This window comes from Lontra canadensis, unplaced genomic scaffold (genome assembly GCF_010015895.1).
Source record: "Lontra canadensis isolate GAN:19392208 unplaced genomic scaffold, GSC_riverotter_1.0 scaffold69, whole genome shotgun sequence".
NCBI classification, from domain to species: domain Eukaryota; kingdom Metazoa; phylum Chordata; class Mammalia; order Carnivora; family Mustelidae; genus Lontra; species Lontra canadensis.
The window spans coordinates 9,484,449-9,502,319 of NW_022631063.1; the positions used below are offsets into that span (position 1 = coordinate 9,484,449).

Genomic DNA, 17,871 nt, shown 5'->3' on the forward strand with positions numbered 1-17,871 from the left:
TATCCGTGTAGGTGAAGGTGCACGTGCATTAATTTTTGTCAGTGGTGTGCGTGTGTGACTCAGTAGGAGTGTGACTGTGTGCATACTAGAGTGTGTGATAGTATAGATGTGACTTTAAGAGTCACAGTGTGTGATTGAATGTGTGTTAGCGCAGCCCTGTGTGCCGGGGTCACCCTACATTCCAGAGCAGCCAACCGAGTTTCCCGAGGGCCAGGGTGACTCACTGAGTTCTAAGCTCTGGCAGCCGCAGCAGGGCCACGGGGCAAGCTGAGGGGAGGGTCCAAGGTAGGGGTCTGACCCCGGCTTCTGCACGCTCAGGCTGCGACTGCAGGTCCCCCGCGGCGGCTCGGAAGCTCTGCCCGGCCTGCACCACCAGTGCGGGGGCGGCAGAGACCGCCCAGGCGCGGGGCGGTGGCGCCGGCGCTGGAGGGGCCCGGCGGGCGGAGGCTGCAGCCGCCAGGGCGCAGGGTGACTCACCGCGCCTCGAGAGGGCAAACCCCGCGCCAAGACTCGAGTGCCCGCAGAGAGTGAACATTTCGGGGAGGCCCATGCCAAGCGCGCCTGTTCTCGCCTCGCCTCACCGCTCTCGAAGCCTCTGAAAGATGGAAACGTCACTTTCTCCGCCGGCCAGTTTCCCCGCCCGGGCAGGGAGCTCGAGGCTCCAGGTGATGACACCAAGGAAAAAGCGCACACATCCAATGAAAACAATAATTTATTTAAATAATCTCTTCATATTGTAAAATCAACATTAAGAGCATGTTGTTTTCATAATAAATAACCCCAAAATATCTTTCATTTCAAGAACAAAGACTTTAGGATAAGATAAAATAAAACCCAATCAGTAGCTTAGTTAAACTGAGAAAATTTTCAAAGGGAAAAATAAAATGGAGGGCTTGCTGAGGTCACTGCTAAACCGCAGTTTTCACAAGGGGGGGGGGTTTACAAAAAAGTCTGAAAAGACGAGTATTTTTATACAAATAAATCAGTGGGAAAATCTGCACAGACACCTTTATTTACAAACTCTATGTCGAAGTCCAGCCTAACAATCCTGAATAGGTTTTAAAAAAGATAATTTAAACACATTTTTTGCAGTGTCCACATATTAAAAAATCATTTTTTCCCCAACATCAAAATGAGGTCATCCGCAAAGGCACCTAAACTTTTAAAAAAATAAAAATAAAAAAACTCCAAAGGTGATGGATGAGGAAAGAGCTAAGGGAGCGTTCCTGGGGGAGGGGGCGGGATCTAAGGCAGGGCAGAGGGGGGCTCCAAGGACTTGGGACAGCAGGGCAGAAAAAAAAGCGGCGGGCCGCCCAGGTCACCGGGGCGAGTGGGGAGGGCGCGCAGGCCGGGGAGGTCAATCAGGCCAGCGCTGGAGCTGGGCCTGGGGGCCGGCACGGAGAAAGGAGCCTCAGAGCACCCTGGAAGCTTCGCGGGCGGAGGAGGAGTCCCTCCCCCCGGACTCAGCTTCTGGCCCGCGGCAAGGAAGGCGCCCGACTGCCTCTTGGGTCGCGGAGGGGAGGAGAGGCATGTCTGAGGCGGGGCTCAGGTCGGAAAGGCGGCCAAGGCAGGCGGCCCTGCCGGGGGCCTCGAAGAACCTTCCAGTTCCCCGCCGCTCAGTGGCAGCGCGGGGGAGCAGGGCCGGCGGGAGCAGGGCCCACCTCCCAAGAGGGTGGGAGGCGTCCGCGGGCCAGCTGGAGGGACCCTCTGGCTCTCCGGGCGAGCACTGAAGATCACCGATCTCTGCTCTCTCAGTCTCCTGCGTAGTGTCCCTCGGGTTAGAAAATCGTCCCCGCGCTCACCGGGGCGCCCCCGCCGCCGTGGTGGTGGTGGTGGTGGTGGTGGTGGTGATGGTGTGGCTGCGGGGTCTGCGTTGGGTGCAGCAGGGGCGCGGCGGCCTGCAGGTGTGAGGCAGGGCCCGAGGCCTGGTGGTACCACGGGTAGTTTCCCAGGAAGGCCGAGGCCGCGCTGCTCGGGCTGGAGCCCGAGCTGCCGGCGCCGCTGCCGCCGCTGCCGGGGCCGCCACCGCTCCCCATCCGCTGCGGCGCGCTGAAGTCCCAGGAGGCCGGCGCCGACACGGGCGGCGAAGCACAAGGTGGCGAGGTGCTGGCCCCCGGGTGCTGTTCCGTAGGGATCTCCCCGCTTTTCCACATCTTCTTGAACTTGGACCGGCGGTTCTGGAACCAGATTTTGACCTTTGTGGAAAAGGGACCCGAGCGTTAATGGAAGAACCTGGATCTGGGGGAGGGGAGGAGCGTGGAAAGCACGCGGGGCAGGTGAGCGGATCACGTGCCGAGGCCTCGGAGGCTGGGATGGCTCCCACTCTATTGGGAGGCAATCTCAGAAAATCGGAGACAGCTGGTGTGGGTGCACCGTGGTGGTGGTGACAGCGGGGAAGGGTCAGGAGGACCAATGATTTTACCCGCTTAATCAGTACGGCGCGGTAAGAGTGCGAAAGCGGCTTTCTGCCCACCCCGTCCTTTCGTTTTCTCACACGCGGCGTTCCCCCGCCCTCGGGGATTTCAGCTTCAGGAGTAGAAGTTTAGGCCGCCCAAAGCACGGGCCTCGTAATCTTTAAAATTACTTTAGAAAACACTTTTTTAAAACGTTGTGCTGACCCCGCCTGCTTCGCAGCCATCCCAGGCCCGCGCGCACCTCGTTCCGCTCCAGGCCGGGAGCCCTTACCTGAGTCTGGGTGAGGCCCAGAGACGCCGCCAGCTCCGCTCGCTCGGGGAGTGCCAGGTACTGAGTCTTTTGGAAACGCCTCTGAAGAGCCGCCAGCTGGAAACTGGAGTAGATGGTGCGGGGTTTCCGGACTTTCTTTGGCTTCCCATTCACTATCCGAATTTCAGGCTCGAGGTCCTCTTTCTCTGCAACGCAACGCAACCGTGAGAACAGCACAACCGGGGAGCCCCAAAGACTTCCCGCTGGGCGTAAGCGCCTGGCCTGGGACTTGGCCTGAGCCGGGGAGCGGCTTCTTGGACACGAGCAGCGCGCTCAGACTCCACTTCGCTAAGTGCGGACTCGCACCGCCGTGGAACCTGGGAGCTGGATTCTCCAGGAAGGGGAAGAAGGAGCCAACCGGAGAGAAAGAAGGAGCAGGTGGTAAGGAAATGAGTTGCCATGAAGCATGCACCGCGCGCCCACTCGGCCCCCTTAGGCCACCCGGTCCCACCAGCCGAGCCCCGAGGCACCTACCCAGTGACCCTCGGCAGACTGGCGGTTGAGAAGGGTAATAGGCGCAGGGCGGGCAGGGAGGGAGCAGGCAGAGTAAACGGCAAGGGTTCCGGATAGATCCCCGCCCCAAACAATTTTCTCCCACCCATCCCAGGAACTAGACTGACTCGTCACCCTTGACGCCAGCGTTGTGCATACCAGGTTCGTTGTTGGCCGGGGAAGAACTGGTCCCGTAGGGTGCGTAGGAGGTGTAGGCGGCGGTGTAGCCCAGGTCGTAGCCGCTCTTGGCGGAATAAGGGACGTTGTTGAGGCCGCCGGCGTGGTACTGGTAGGAGCCCATGTGCGCGTAGGGCGAGCCCCCACTGCCGCCGCCGCCCGCCGGGTGCTGCTGGTTGGTGTAGTAGCTGCTATCGGTAGCTGTGGATACCGGCAGTGTGGGCGACTCCTGGGGCTTGTGGAGGCTGCTGCCGTTGCTGCCGCCGGGGCCAGCGCCGCCGCCGCTTGGGGGCTGCTGGTGCTGGTGGTACGTGCTGGAGGCCGTGATCTGGGTCGAGTGCATATCAGCCACCAGACTGTCAAAGACTCCAGTCATCCTGGCCCGGGACGGGAAGGAGCAGGGGTGGCGGGCGCTAGCGGGGAAGCGAGGCGCCTCCTCCGTCTCTCCCTGTCCCCTCCAGCAGCCAATGTAATTACGGGGGGTGAGGGAGGGTGGGGAGGAAAACAAGAAATGTGGCAACGGTCTGGGCAACTCCTCCTCCGGGGGAGGCGATCACCGAGCACTGCTCGGGACAGCTGCCGACGGCCGCATCCTCTCTCCGCCTCTCTAACCCGCTCGGCTTCTTGCCCAGCGCCGGCTCGGGCGGGGGGCGGGCGGCGGAGGGGGCAGGGGTGGCGGGGCCAGGCCGGGGCTCCAAGAGGCGGGAGCAGGTGAGCAGCCCAGAGCGGCCTTACGATTGTCTGCGGGGCGGGTTCGGGCAGGGTGGGCATTTAACAGTCGTCACGTGAGCGCCGGGACGTCACCTAGCAACAGCCAATCCCAAGCGCCGGGCCGCGAGGCTCCGGGCGCCGGGGTACGCCCGGCCTGGGGGCTGGTGTCACCGGGCCGGCGCTGCGGCTGCTGCGGTTGCGGGCGCAGACAGGCCGCGGCTGAATGGGAGCAGCGAGGCGAGGGATTGGGGAAGGGGCGCGGTGGGGAGTCAGGGGGGCCGGCAGCCGCAGGACGGGAGGCGTGAGGACGGGGACCGGCTCGGGGGAGGAAGACAGGGCGTCTTCCATCCCGTTCTGTGCACAAGCGCCCACCAGTTCCCGCGATTCGTGTGCTCCTGTCCGAGGTCCGCGCTCAAACACGGATCAAAGCGGCGCCGAGAGTCGAGCCAGGTCTGGCTCCGCTTTTCCTCGAAGCGTCTGGCGGTTACCCTTGTCAGTCACTCGGCGCTTGAAGTCAATTGATTTAAATGATCCATAAACCACGTATAATAATCCCTACTTCCACATACTTGCTAACCGACCCGCAGGAATATTAGATAATTAATGAGATAATGTTTGAACGATTATTTTCTTGTTGCTTCCGTGAAAAGCTATATAAATTCAAAAATATTATCACTAACGATATATTTGAAACCATTTTCCCTCGTACTTTCCTGATAGGACGAGACTTCGAGCAATTATGTAGATTTGATGGTGAACTGACAGGCACAAAGCGACCCCGGGAATTTCCTCTCCAGGTTGGAATGCTAGACCAGATTGACCAGACGGCCTTCAAAGTTCGTTCTAATTCTAAATTCTGTATATTTACGACAAAGGATAATTCTTAGGGGGGGGAGGCGTCTCGATACTACAAGTCTGGGTGAATTTACAGAAACAAATAGAAAAAGTTTTTTTCTCAAGCACTTAACCCTATTTTACAGTTCATTCAGTTAGGACCCCGTTTCTTCCTATCATTGCAATTTCCTCTTAAATCTGAAGTGGCGACTTTCCCCATAGCAGTGTTTCCTGCTGGCTGGGGACCGTGGCCGGGAGTTGAGGGACGCTCACCTTTATTGGACTCCCGAAGTCTACAGTTCCCGCGGCAGTGCTGGCCTTGTGGCGCCACCTGCTGGGGGTGTGCCTGGTTGCAGCGGGCCCACTAGACGGTCTAATCACGCTGAGGCGCCAGTCTCTGAAACCCCCCAAAAGAGCAAAATAGTAATTAAAAGCCACAAAATTGTGCTAGTGCGCACCATCTGAAGCACCCCTTCCTAAAGACATAACATGTCGCTGAAAGAACTTGTTTCAACAACTGCCTAATGGAAAACAAGTTGATACTTTGAAAAATATGATGTTGGTCTTCTTCCCCCGAAAAAGCAAGTGTGTAATTAAAACTCCAGCATCCACACAGTTCACTCTCTGCGGAATGATGAGGAAGGTAATCCACCTTCAAATCTGCCAGGATTTAGTTCCCAGCCTGCTTTTCGGTTGAGGAAGGGCCCTTGATGGAGCCTGGTGAACTCCTTAGAAATGCTTTGGGAAGTGGGGCTCACCACGGAGGGACAGCCTTGTATAACAGCTGGGCTCAGCCTGCTGTTTTGTGGACCCTAGTTACAAAACTAAACTCTAGATATTTAACCAGTATTGCCTTTTGGTGTCTTAACTCCAAATTCCAAGTCTTTTTGTCAGCACAGTGGTAGCTGCTTTGGCCTGATATAAAAATTTTCCCCTCTGAAAATGAAATATAAAAGAGACAATTGCCCTAGTTTTGCCTTCTCTCTGCTCCTTTGTTCCCACTCTAAGCATATCCTCTGGGCTTTTTCATGGTGGCAAATTTGTTGTATTATGTTATCTATGAGAACCTCCATTAATAACCTAAAGTCTAGGTCAGCTGAGATCTGGAAAATGGCAACTTCCTGGAAGGAAATATGACTCCAGTTTCTCTTTAACTGGAAAACAAGGGGGCTGTATGTGTATGTGGGAGAAAAGATCAGAGGCAATGAGCAAGGAGAGAGAGCAAGAGTGAGGGAACCAGACAGGCCGAACTTACAACTGCATTTGGAGAATAAAATAAAGACTTGAAATATTAAATCTGATAATCCAGACACAAAACTGGGTTTGGCCATATGATCTGGTCACCAAATCATAATATCCTAGTGATTTCCTCATTTTGGTCTAAAGTCAGGGAGACAGAGACAGTATCCTAGAGAATGGGACACATTTGTCTACAGTTCAGAGCAGAGGGACATCCCCCTCCACAGTGATCTGAGAAGGGTAGAGGGGGCACTTACACTGAGTTTAGGGGAACACCACTGTGTGGCCACACTCCCTCCTCAGGCTCAGAGCACTCTCCTTCCCCTTTTCTACTTTTGGTTTTCTCCATTGGCCTGGGGAGTCCTTTACTCTCCAGGGAACTAGAGAAGATTGCGGGTAGTAGGGGAGCTCAGGGTTTCTGCTCTGGCCTCCTACACTCCAGTCCCATTGCCAAGACATTCTCCCTTTGAATACTCTGCCCATCATCTCTGGCTGCGGCACTTTATGTGGTCACAGAGTCCCACCGTGTCCTCCCAGAGAAGCCTTGAGGTAACTCTTGTCAGACATGGATGGAATCATTGTTCCCATGTCACAGAGGAACACTGAAGGTCCGGGGTAGAAATGACATTCTTTGAGTCAGGTACCCCTCCTTTCTCTGTTGTTGTAGAGCATATAGCAGGGTACTTACTCTGAGCCTTGGTGAACAGCTGGAGAACAGGTCTTCCATGCCTTGTTTTCAGCTCCTGACCTACTGCTGGCCTGGGCTTCACTGGCCCCATGCACCACCACCTCTCCTCTACCACTGGGCATCCTCCATTACACTGAGGGGTCCTGTGGGGGAGAAGATGCCCCCTGTTGGGAGCATGTGGTGCCCTCTTTGCACAAAGGGATAGGCTCATTTGAACTTGCCTAGTCTCCTGGTGGGGGGAGTGTCAGATGCGCTGTTGTGGGACTGCTCCTTGTCCCCCACTTTGCACTTTCCCATAGAGGGTCCCTGGGACATGGGTTTCCAGGCCATTGGTCCTAGAGGCATTCTTTTGTTTTTTTTTTTTTTTTAAGATTTTATTTGTTTATTTGACAGAGAGATCACAAGTATGCAGAGAGGCAAGCAGAGAGAGGAGGAAGTAGGCTCCCTGCTGAGCAGAGAGCCCAGGACCCTGGGATCATGACCTGAGCAGAAGGCAGAGGCTTAACCCACTGAGCCACCCAGGCACAGCCCCCCCGCCCCCCACTTTTGTGGTTTTATCCCTCTAGAAGTTCTAGGAAATATTTTGGGTTCGTTCTAGAATTCAAAGACCTTGGTAGAGGTTGGGAGTTTATGGGAGCCTGCTGTCTCCATCCTTCCAGGACCATACTGGCCTGCCCTCATCCTTTCTTCATTGGCCGTTGTATCTTCTAGGGGACAAGGCTTGCCCAATCCTTTTGCATTGCTAGTGTCCACAACTGCCCCCCACCTCATTCCTAATGGAGCCTCCAGGGTTTTGGGGTACGGTCAGCTTCTCCCAGTCCCTTTGACCGCTAGGCAGATGAGATATCTGACTCGGGAGTCTTCGTACTAGGAGACCACTTTTTTTCTTGTGTAAACTCGCTGAAAGTGCATAATGGAAACACACCCACTGCTGATGTGGGGACCTCGAGAAAACCTCTGGGGGACACCCAGCAGACTCGTCATTCAACCTGAGGTCTGGGCCACAGAGGCAAGGTTGCTGCAGCTACTCGCTGGGTTTTTGGCCTGGGGCTCATGGGGGAAAGGCGGTACTACCCCCACCTTTTCCGGGCCAGGTTCTTCCAGCAGAGTGCAACGCTGCAGCTGAAAAGGGGGCACGGACAGTCCAGAACGCACCCCTCCGACCCCAGGAGCAGACTGGAAGGAGAGTGGTCTCTCAGACACCAGCAGGAGCGCAGGCACTGAGTGGGGGGATGGCAGGGTGACCCTGGGAAAATCCCGCTACAGATTCGAGGTCAACGGAGAGGCCCTGAGGCGTGCGCCTCCCGCCCGGCTCCCCAGCGCGAGACCCTGCTGTTTCCGCCACGGATTACCTTTCTATCTACTAGTGTGAGTAAACCAAAAGGACTTGAACACGAATAAGTCGATACTTCACGTTCACATCCATGACCTTTCTGAGGGATGTTGTAGCGCTGAATGTGTAGTTCAGCATGCTTCTAGAGTTTTCGGATCCAATTTAGCCTTCCGCCTTCTAGGTCTTGCTGACTCCCTCCCCGCTCCCGCCCCCCCAGTCCCATTTCACTTTATAGACAACTCAGTGGTTAAGGAGAACAAAAGCTAGGGTTCCTGGCTCTCGAGGGTACCCAGCATGGGTCGAGCCTCTGAGGCGCTAAGCCTCACCATTGAGTCTGGGCTTACAACCTGGTTACCAAGAGCTCAGGGGGCAAGCAGCAGTGCGCCAGGGAAACGCAGTAGTTCTTCGATGGCTACAAGCTGCCAGATTTCGGTGTGCAGGTGGCGAAGGCCACGAACGCCGATGGGATAAGTTACATTCCCCACCCCACCCCGAAAGACACCGGAGACCGCTGGGAGGAGTACTTTGCGCTTGGAGCAGCACTCAAATTGCGTAAGGAGCAGGGAGGTGTGCACAGGGCTCACAAGCTTCGTCCTCGGACCTGAAAGAAAACCGCCTCCGATCTTCCCCACCCCAAATCCCAGCCTCAGCTCCCGGCACTGGCTGCACCACCCAACCGCTCCTGGGAGCTTTTGGGCGCCAGCCGGCGGAGGTGCAGGGCTCTGCGGGCTGCGCGGCGGAGCCGGGAGGGCAGCGCTACTGTCGTGCGGGAACCTCCTGTCCTCTGCCTGGGGCTCCAAGCTGTCAGGTTGAAACCGCAGTTCTTTCCAGAAGAGCAGAGGAGGGTTAAACCTCACCACCTGAGGCTCACAGCGCTGGGTTCTCAGTTACCGCTCGCTTCTGGAACTTTCAGAACCCATTTTGCCTTCTGCCTTCCAGGTCTTAGATTCTAGTCAAGTCTCTTTTACTTTGTCTATTCAGTGGTTAAAACTGGCGCGTGGGCACCCTCGTATCCACACACATTCCACCAAACGGGGAGAGCTTGTAAAGAACCCTTTGAAACTCCCAAGTATCCTTTTGGGTACAGGGACTCCTTTCTCTCCTCTCCCTTCCCCTCCCGCAACCCCGCCCCACGCTGCTTCTTCACCACTAGAGTTGTGCCAGTTCATGGGGTTGCAAAGAGGATGTGTTCACGCATGGAATAGGAGCCAGATTCCACTGAGCTGAACCACTGGTTTCTGTCTGGTCTTTGGAGAAGGACTTAATTTTTTCTGTGCTTCATTGTTTGAATCTGTAGAATGCTGGTAGTAACAACAACAGTACCTCCCTCATGGGATTACTGCCTGGGAACACACCATTACACGTTGCTGCCTCATTTATCTGGAGAATTCCACATTCTCTGACCTGGACTCCACAAATGTTAAGAGGCCAAGGCAAGGGTGTTTGCCCACTTTCTTCTCCAGTGAGAGAAAGGCATCAGGACCTGAGAGCCGTTGCGGCATCCAGGCTCCAGGGAACTAGAGCGGGGCTGGGGACCTGGATGTGGGCCTCCAGGGGTGGCAATGCTTGGTCCAGTGCTTTGGAAAGAGGTCAGCCACTGGGGAGGCTGCCTGCAGCGCTGAATGTAGGAAAGGTTCTAAAGCAGCTTCTAACCCGTGCAGCATTGCCCTACCCTCTTGCAGTCTGCTGGGAGGAGTACCAGTCTGTGAAGTCTTAGGTAGTTTCACTGTGTGGCACACCCAGGCTGTTTCTGCTCACCTCTCTGAAAATGCAGAGGGGGTGGGGGTGGGGAGGAGGCCTGCAAATTAGTCATAGGAAATTGTCCCTCTGGTAGCTATCCCTGGCTTCTTGCATCCTTTTTTAATTAAAAAAAATTATTATTGTTAAAAAATTACAAAGTAATACAGAGTGGTTGTTAGAGAATCAAACGGTATTAGAAATATAGTAGAGTGGTGAAAAATAGAGACTTCTAGGCTTAAATCCTAACTTGGCCACTTTAAAAAAAAAGATTTTATTTATTTATTTGACAGAGAGAGAGATCACAAGTAGGCAGAGAGGTAGGCAGAGAGAGAGAGGGGGAAGCAGACTCCCCACTGTGCAGAAAGCCAGTGAGATGGTGAGATGAGATGCGGGGCTCCATCTCGGGAGGGCTCCATCTCAGGAGATCATGACCCAAGCAGAAGGCAGAGGCTTAACTCACTGAGCCACTCAGGCGCCCCTAACTTGGCCATTTGTTAGCTGTATGACCTTGGGAAAATGTACTGCTCTGTGCCTCAATTTAATGTTTAATCAGAGTAAAACTTCATGATTTGGACTAGTAATGGGTACTTGTGGACAAAGTGCTGCCTCCAAAAATCTGATTTTTGGGAGAACACAGCTAGACCATCATTTCCCAGCTTCCGTTGCAGTTAGGAATAATGATGTGATTCAGTTCTAGGCAATGAATGGAACTTGAGCGGAAGTCATGTCTGCCCCTCCTAGGATGGACGTTAGCACAGCATTGAGACTCCTCCCTTCTCTTTTCACCCTTTAGCTGGCTAACACCAGCCCCAACTATGCAGATGACATGGCCCTAGGGGAGTCACTTAGGGGACTCTCCGACATTTGTCTTGGAAGGTTACCTGACCAAGAGATAAACTTCTGATATTTTAAGTGACTGAATTTTGGGGATCTACTTTTTAAAAAACATTTTCTTTGGAGTCACCTAATAGAGTGCTTAACATGGGGCTCCAGTGAATTCTATCATGGCCTTGCATCATCACATTGGAGATATATAAGCTTAACTACTATAACTAATACGACCTTGGAGTCAGGGTAATGACTTTGTCAGCAAAGTATAGAAAAAAAATCCAGAATACCTTTTGTCTGTGAAAACTAGACCTTGTATTGGGAGGTGAGCATAGAACTCAAACGATTTGATTCCTAAGTGCATTCAGTCCATGGATAGAAATAGGTTAGCACAGCTGGTGGTTATCATTAGGAACACAAGTCTTTTTTTTTTTTTTTAAGATTTTATTTATTTATTTGACAGACAGAGATCACAAGTAGGCAGAGAGGCAGGCAGAGAAAGAGGGGGAAGCAGGCTCCCTGCTGAGCAGAGAGCCCGATGCAGTGCTCGATCCCAGGACCCTGAGATCATGACCTGAGCCGAAGGCAGAGGCTTCAACCCACTGAGCTACCCAGGCGCCCCAGGAACACAAGTCTTAAAATGATCGTTAGTGAGGTTCTGGCAGGTCTAAGCCAAATCATATGTATTTCCTTTAAGAGGTGACAGGTTACAAGGTTTGCAGCCTGCCACGTGGGGCCCTCCCTTCCATGTCAGTGTCACTCTTGCCTTGGGGCACAGGCTTATTACGCTCAGAGTTGTCATGAGGTGATAAGCCCACTTCCTACTGTAATCTGTACCAGTACCTAAACTAATGGGATGAGCCACAGTGAAGACAATACAAAGGCTAGAATTACTAATAATGAAGTAATTTAAAATTAAAACAAAACAAAACAGTAGGTTTCCCACTAACAGGGCCCAAATAGCTGTCCTAATACTTTGAAGAAAGTATGCAAATACAAGTGAAAGGACTTGGAGATGTTATTTTGGATGATTTCAAGATGTTATTTTTCTCTTATTTTCCAGTCCTCAGCTGTGTTCCCCTGGCCCATGTTACCACATACTTAAGTTCTGGATTGATAATGTGCTTTGGTTCCATTTAGAGCCAAGCATAATTTATCTACCCCTTCCAGAAAAGGTAGACCACTAAGGAGCCATGCCAACCAAGCCTGTTGCCTTGTATAAGACTTTGATGACACCCAGTGGTCATTTGTGGTCTTCCTCTACATCATCCCAATTCAGAGTGGAGCCAACACATTGTACATATTAGTATAAGGAAGGTGCTGTTTGTTTATGAAATAATACAAAACAGAACTTCATTAAAGCATGAATACCAAAACCCAGACACATTCTACAGAGGGAGACATCTTATGAAGGAAGTGTCAGCTAGACTTCATGGCCTCAACTGTTGTGTCTTTTTCTTTTTAAGATTTTATTTACTTATTTGACAGAGATCACAAGTAGGCAGAGAGACAGACAGAGATGGGGAAGCAGGCTCCCTGCTGAGCAGAGAGCCCGATGTAGGGCTCAATCCCAGGACCCTGGGATCATGACCTGAGTCAAAGGCAGAGGCTTTAACCCACTGAGCCACCCAGGTGCCCCTTCATTTTTTAAATTTTTAAAATATTTTTATTAACATATAATGTATTATTTGCACCAGGGGTACAGGTCTGAAAAAATATGGACGATTTCATGAATTTGCGTGTCATCCTTGTGCAGGGGCCATGCTAATCTTCTCTGTATCATTCCAATTTTTAGTATATGTGCTGCCAAAGCATCACTTTTTTTTTTTTTAAGTAAGTTCTATACCCAATGTGGAACTTGAATTCATGACCCTGAAATCAAGAGTTGCATACTCTACTGACTATGCCAGCCAGGCATCCCTCACTGTTTTTTGGTAAGTCAACAGGGTATTTCTGAGAAGTCCATTTTATTTTTTATATTGGCTTTTAGTTATTTTTCTTTGTGGTTTTGTTTCATATAGTTGCTGTGGGACTACAGTATATATCCTTAAGTTTTCAGAGTCTACTTAGAGTTATGGCACAGTTCACATAAAATGTGAACATTTTGCAACCACGCAGTTTCATTGACTCCAATCTTTTATGCGAGAAATCGTCAAAGTGTGGCTTTTAGGCCAAATCTTGCCCTGTACCTGCTTTTGTTTAATTGCAGTACAACTACATCCATTCATTTATGTGTTGTCTATGTCCGCTTTCATGTTATGATGGCAGAGTTCAGTATTTGTCACAGAGACTATATGGTTTATAGAATTTAAATTATTTCCCATCTGGACCCTGTAGAGAGAAAATTTGTTGATTCCTGCTTTAGGCTATAGTTGTCATGTGCATTAATATAAGTATGCTATAAATACCACAATACTTTGTTATAATTTTTCTTTACATAGTCAGATGTACTTAAAAAATTAAGAGAAAAAAATAAGTCTTTTATATCTATCCACATAGTTACTCTTTCTGGTGCTCTTTATTTCTCCCCAAGTATCTGAATTTCCATCTGATATTATTTCCCTTCATCCTGAATTTTCTTTGTGTTTCTTGTGGTATAGTTCTGTTGGTGAATTCTTTCAGATGTTGTTTATATGAAAACATTTCTATTTCCTTTCATTCAATATCTGAAGGATATTTTAGAATTTTGAATTGGAAGGATTTAAAAAAAAAGATTTTATTTATTTATTAGAGAGACTGAGCATGAGCAGGGAGAGGCAGAGGGGGAGGGAGAAAGAATCTGAAGCAGACTCCACATGGAGTGCAGAGCCCCATATGAAGCTAGATCCCACTACCTCGAGATCATGACCTGAGCTGCAGCGAAAAGTCACATGCTTAACTGACTGAGCCACCCAGGTGCCCCTTGAGTTGGAAGGTTTTTTTTTTTTTTTTTAATTCTTTAGACACTTTAAAGTTGTTGCATCACTATCTTCTGAACTCCATTGTTTCAGATGGGAATTTAGCTATGAATATATCATTGTAGTAAGGAGTCATTTTTCTCTGGCTGCTTATTTATTTATTTATTTATTTAAAGATTTTATTTATTTATTTGACAGAGAAAGATCACAAGTAGGCAGAGAGGCAGGCAGAGAGAGAGAGGGGAAAGCAGGCTCCCTGCTGAGCAGAGAGCCCGATGAGGGGCTCGATCCCAGGACACTGAGATCATGACCAGAGCCGAAGGCAGAGGCTTAACCACTGAGCCACCCAGGCGCCCCTATTTATTTATTTATTGAAAGATTTTATTTATTTTTATTTGAGAGAGCGAGAGATACAGAGAGAGAGAAAGAGAGAGAGAGAGTATGGGCACGGGGGGTGGGAGGCAGAGGCAGAGGCGGAGGGAGAAGCAGGCCCTGCTAAACCAGGAGCCCAATGTGGGGCTTGATCCCAGGACCTGGAGATCTGAAGACTGAAGCTGAAGACAAATGCTCAACCGTCTGAGCAGCCCAGGCGCCCTCTCTGGCCACTTTAAACATTCTTTTCTTTATTTTTGAATTTCAGCAGTTTGATATCCTTAGGTATGTTTTTTATTTCTTCTGCTTGGGTTTTGCTGAATCTTCCTGAATCTTCTTGAATTTACATCTTTCACCAAATTAGGGAACTTTGGAGCCGTTATGTCTGACACTTTTTTGGCTTCTTTCTCTCTTTTTTGTCATTCTGGAGTTCTAATTATATGTATGTAAGATTGTGTGATATCATTTTACATGTCTCTGAGACTTTTTAATTTTTTTCCTCTATGTTTTTCAAATTGAATAATTTCTAGTTTACTGACTCTTCTGGCATTTCAATCTGCCCATTAAGTGCAGTTTTTATTTCATATATGTATTTTTTTCAGTGTTACAATTTCTATTTGGTACCTTTAAAAAAAATTATTTATTTGACAGAGAGAGAGAGATAGCAAGAGAGGGAACACAAGTAGGGGGAGTGGGAGAGGGAGAAGCAGGCTCTCTGCTGAGCTGGAAGCCTGATACGGGGCTTGATCCCAGGACCCTGGGATCATGCCTGAGCCAAAGGTGGATGCCTAGCGAATGAGCCACCCAGGTGCCCTATTTGGTACCTTTTTTGTAGTTTTGTTTCGCTTAGATTTTCTATTTATTCATCTAGTATTGGTTTTTGCTGATTGCAGCTCATTTATTGGTTGCAACTTATTATTGGGTTGTGAAATGAAATTGGAAGTTGTGCCTAGCATTGAAAGAGTTAAAAAAAAAAAAGGGGGATGCCTGGGTGGCTCAGTGGGTTAAAGCCTCTGCCTTCGGCTCAGGTCATGATCCCAGGGTCCTGTGATCAATTGAGCCCCACATCGGGGCTCTCTGCTCAGCAGGGAGCCTGCTTCCCCCTCTCTCTCTACCTGCCTCTCAGCCTACTTGTGATCTCTGTCTGTCAAATAAATAAATAAAATCTTTTCTTTTTTTTAAAGAAAGATTAAAAAAAAAGGAATGAAAATGCCACATGCACAGGGAAGGCCTTATTTTGTGGAAGATTTATGTGTGTGTGTGTGTGTGTGTGTGTGTGTGTTTAGTTATTATGTAAAATGTATTTCCTATTGTGATTGTGGTCTAACTGTTTGAAAGCCACCAGCTAGAAGGCAGATGTGGAGTGGGACTTACTTCAGAAGAAAGACCTCGAGTTCTTAGAGCCAGAGTTTCCCTGAGAGAAACACACGTATGGAAGCTAGAAGCACTTGATTGTTATTTGCCAAACCTTGGCTCTCTGCCTCAGAATCTCTAGGACTCTTGTTAAAACATTAAAATGGTGCTCCTTGGACCTGGCTCAGGAGTTCCCATGGCAGAGAAGAAATCTGCTTTTCACAGGTTGCCCCAGGTGATCCTTAGGCAAAGGAAAGTTTGGAACGGAGGTCTACACTAGAGATGAACATCTGAGAATGAAATAGTAATGGCTGCCATTCACTGAGCTTTGCCTTAGAGAACTGAAACTAGAGAGATTAAGTCATCCATCTGAGGAAACAAAGCTTGGAAGTGAGAGGCCTGAGACTCCAGCGAGGACTGTCTGACCCGAAGCCCTAGAGCCGTCTAGGACACCGAGTCTGCAAAGAGGCAGGGAAGTGGATTACTAAGCACTGGCTTGGCTGGGTTCCTCTCTGTTAGTTGTGTGACCTTAAGCAGATTTTACAAGTTGTCTTGAACTTTGGTTTTCTTCTTCATAAAACAAGGGTCTAATGACACTTCCCTGTCAGGTTTTTGAGGGGCATGAACTGCATTACATGCTCGGCAAGTGTTATTAATATCTGTGTTCTGTCCTTTTATCATGCTCTGGCTTTTCCTCAAACTGGGTATGTAATGAGAGGTGCTGGGGAGATGATAGGCCCTTTGGCAGCCAAACAGGGAGAGAGAGGACCTTAAGGGCTAGCAGGAGCGCGCTCTGAGAATGTAAGCCAACTCCAGGGGCTGGCAGGCAAGGACAGGAGAACACAGAGGACCTGTTCGGGTCTGGGGAAGGCTGCTGGGATGAGCTGCAGAGGGCCTTCTCGAAGTTCTGCTGAGCCAGCGATCTTCATGAGCTCAAGGGAGTCTGCTTTTGACTTGGCTGAAGTGCATTACTAAAGCCAAGGGGTTCTGTTTGCTTGCTGGGATGTTCTGAGGGTTTATATTTTGAAGTGTATCAATCGTTTCAAGTGAAATTGTTGTAGAAGGAGGGCAAAGAATCATTTGATTACTTAATTTTCATGTTTACATAGCATTTGTTTTAAAGTAGTAAGAATCTAAATTCCAAATGTGGTTACAAAATCAGCTCCCACTTAAATTCGTAAGTGCATTTTAATGAAGCTTAATTTTAAGGCATACATTTGCATATCGGAATCTGCTTGAGCAAACTTTTAGAGTATGATCTCCAGAGCACTAGTTTTCTAGTGTTTTGAGAATGTCGCAATTCTTTCTAATTGCCTTTCATGGCCTGGAAACCTTAGCTCAATTGGTGTAAAGCTTAGCAAAATGGAGAGGATCCAAATTAAACATTAGTTATAATACAGTACTTTGAAAAGTCGATCTTAGAATGTTCTTGGGATATCTTTGAACCCAAATGTCACCATTTTAGAAGAGTGTATTCAGCATACTTATTCTACAGCTCGTCTGTATTTAAATCAATAGGCAGGAGATCTTAAAATAGCATATGATAATTTGCCACATCTGAAATAGGTGGTTTCCATTTTCAATTGATACCTTCATGCAAAAATGAAGCTGTATTAATACACTTATTACAAGTCTAGCAATTTCAGAGGAACTTCTATAGTTGTATATAATGAAGTTAATTTGTTTATTTTATTTTATTTTATTTTTTAAAGATTTTATTATTTGACAGACAGAGATCACAATTAGGCAGAGAGGCAGGCAGAGAGAGAGAGAGAGAGAGAGAGAGAGAGAGGAGGAAGCAGGCTCCCTGCTAAGCAGAGAGCCTGATGCGGGGCTCGATCCCAGGACCCTGGGATCATGACCTGAGCTGAAGGCAGAGGCTTTAACCCACTGAGCCACCCAGGTGCCCCGATTTGTTTAATTTAAACCTTTATTAATTGTGAATGATAACACCCAGAGGAAAAGGCATAGAACACAGAGTATAGTGAATAATTATAGAGTAAGTATAATTATAAAAGGCATGAAAACATCACCCAGATTAAGAAATAGAACTCTACTGTTACCCTCAGAACCCTTTCCATGTGTCCTGTCCTGGTCACCTCTTTCTCAACCTCCCCCTTCCAAGTAGGTAACAATTATCTTGATTTTTATGATTATCAGTTTCTTGATTTTTAAAGTTTTGCTGGTTTTTGAATTCTATACACAAATAGAAAAATACTAACAAACATTGACCTGACTACCTCGCTTGCTGACACCAGCATAAACCCGGCTGTAGTATGGTCCCCCGTGGGACATGTCATGTACAACAGAGGCATCCAAGCCATAATCTTTTTTTTTTTTTTAAGATTTTATTTATTTGACAGACAGAGATCACAAGTAGGCAGAGAAGCAGGCATAGAGAGAGGAGGAAGCAGGCTCCCCGCTGAGCAGAGAGCCCGATGTGGGGCTCGATCCCAGGATCCTGGGATCATGACCTGAGCCGA

At 49.3% G+C, this 17,871-nt stretch overlaps 1 protein-coding gene and 1 non-coding gene across 2 annotated transcripts; both read right to left on the minus strand.

The window, feature by feature from the left end:
- Positions 1 to 1,705: 1,705 nt before the first annotated feature.
- On the minus strand, positions 1,706 to 4,026 carry DLX2 (distal-less homeobox 2). Its single transcript, XM_032880280.1, has 3 exons — positions 3,376 to 4,026; positions 2,686 to 2,870; positions 1,706 to 2,195 (listed from the first exon to the last, which is right to left on the minus strand). Exons 1-3 carry the CDS (start codon positions 3,767 to 3,769, stop codon positions 1,779 to 1,781), a joined length of 996 nt encoding a protein of 331 aa, XP_032736171.1. The 5' UTR covers positions 3,770 to 4,026; the 3' UTR covers positions 1,706 to 1,778.
- An 8,451-nt stretch (positions 4,027 to 12,477) lies between these two features.
- Positions 12,478 to 12,581, minus strand: LOC116880977. The gene has a single exon (XR_004385313.1). It is a non-coding gene; the product is annotated as a U6 spliceosomal RNA (small nuclear RNA).
- Positions 12,582 to 17,871: the final 5,290 nt, after the last annotated feature.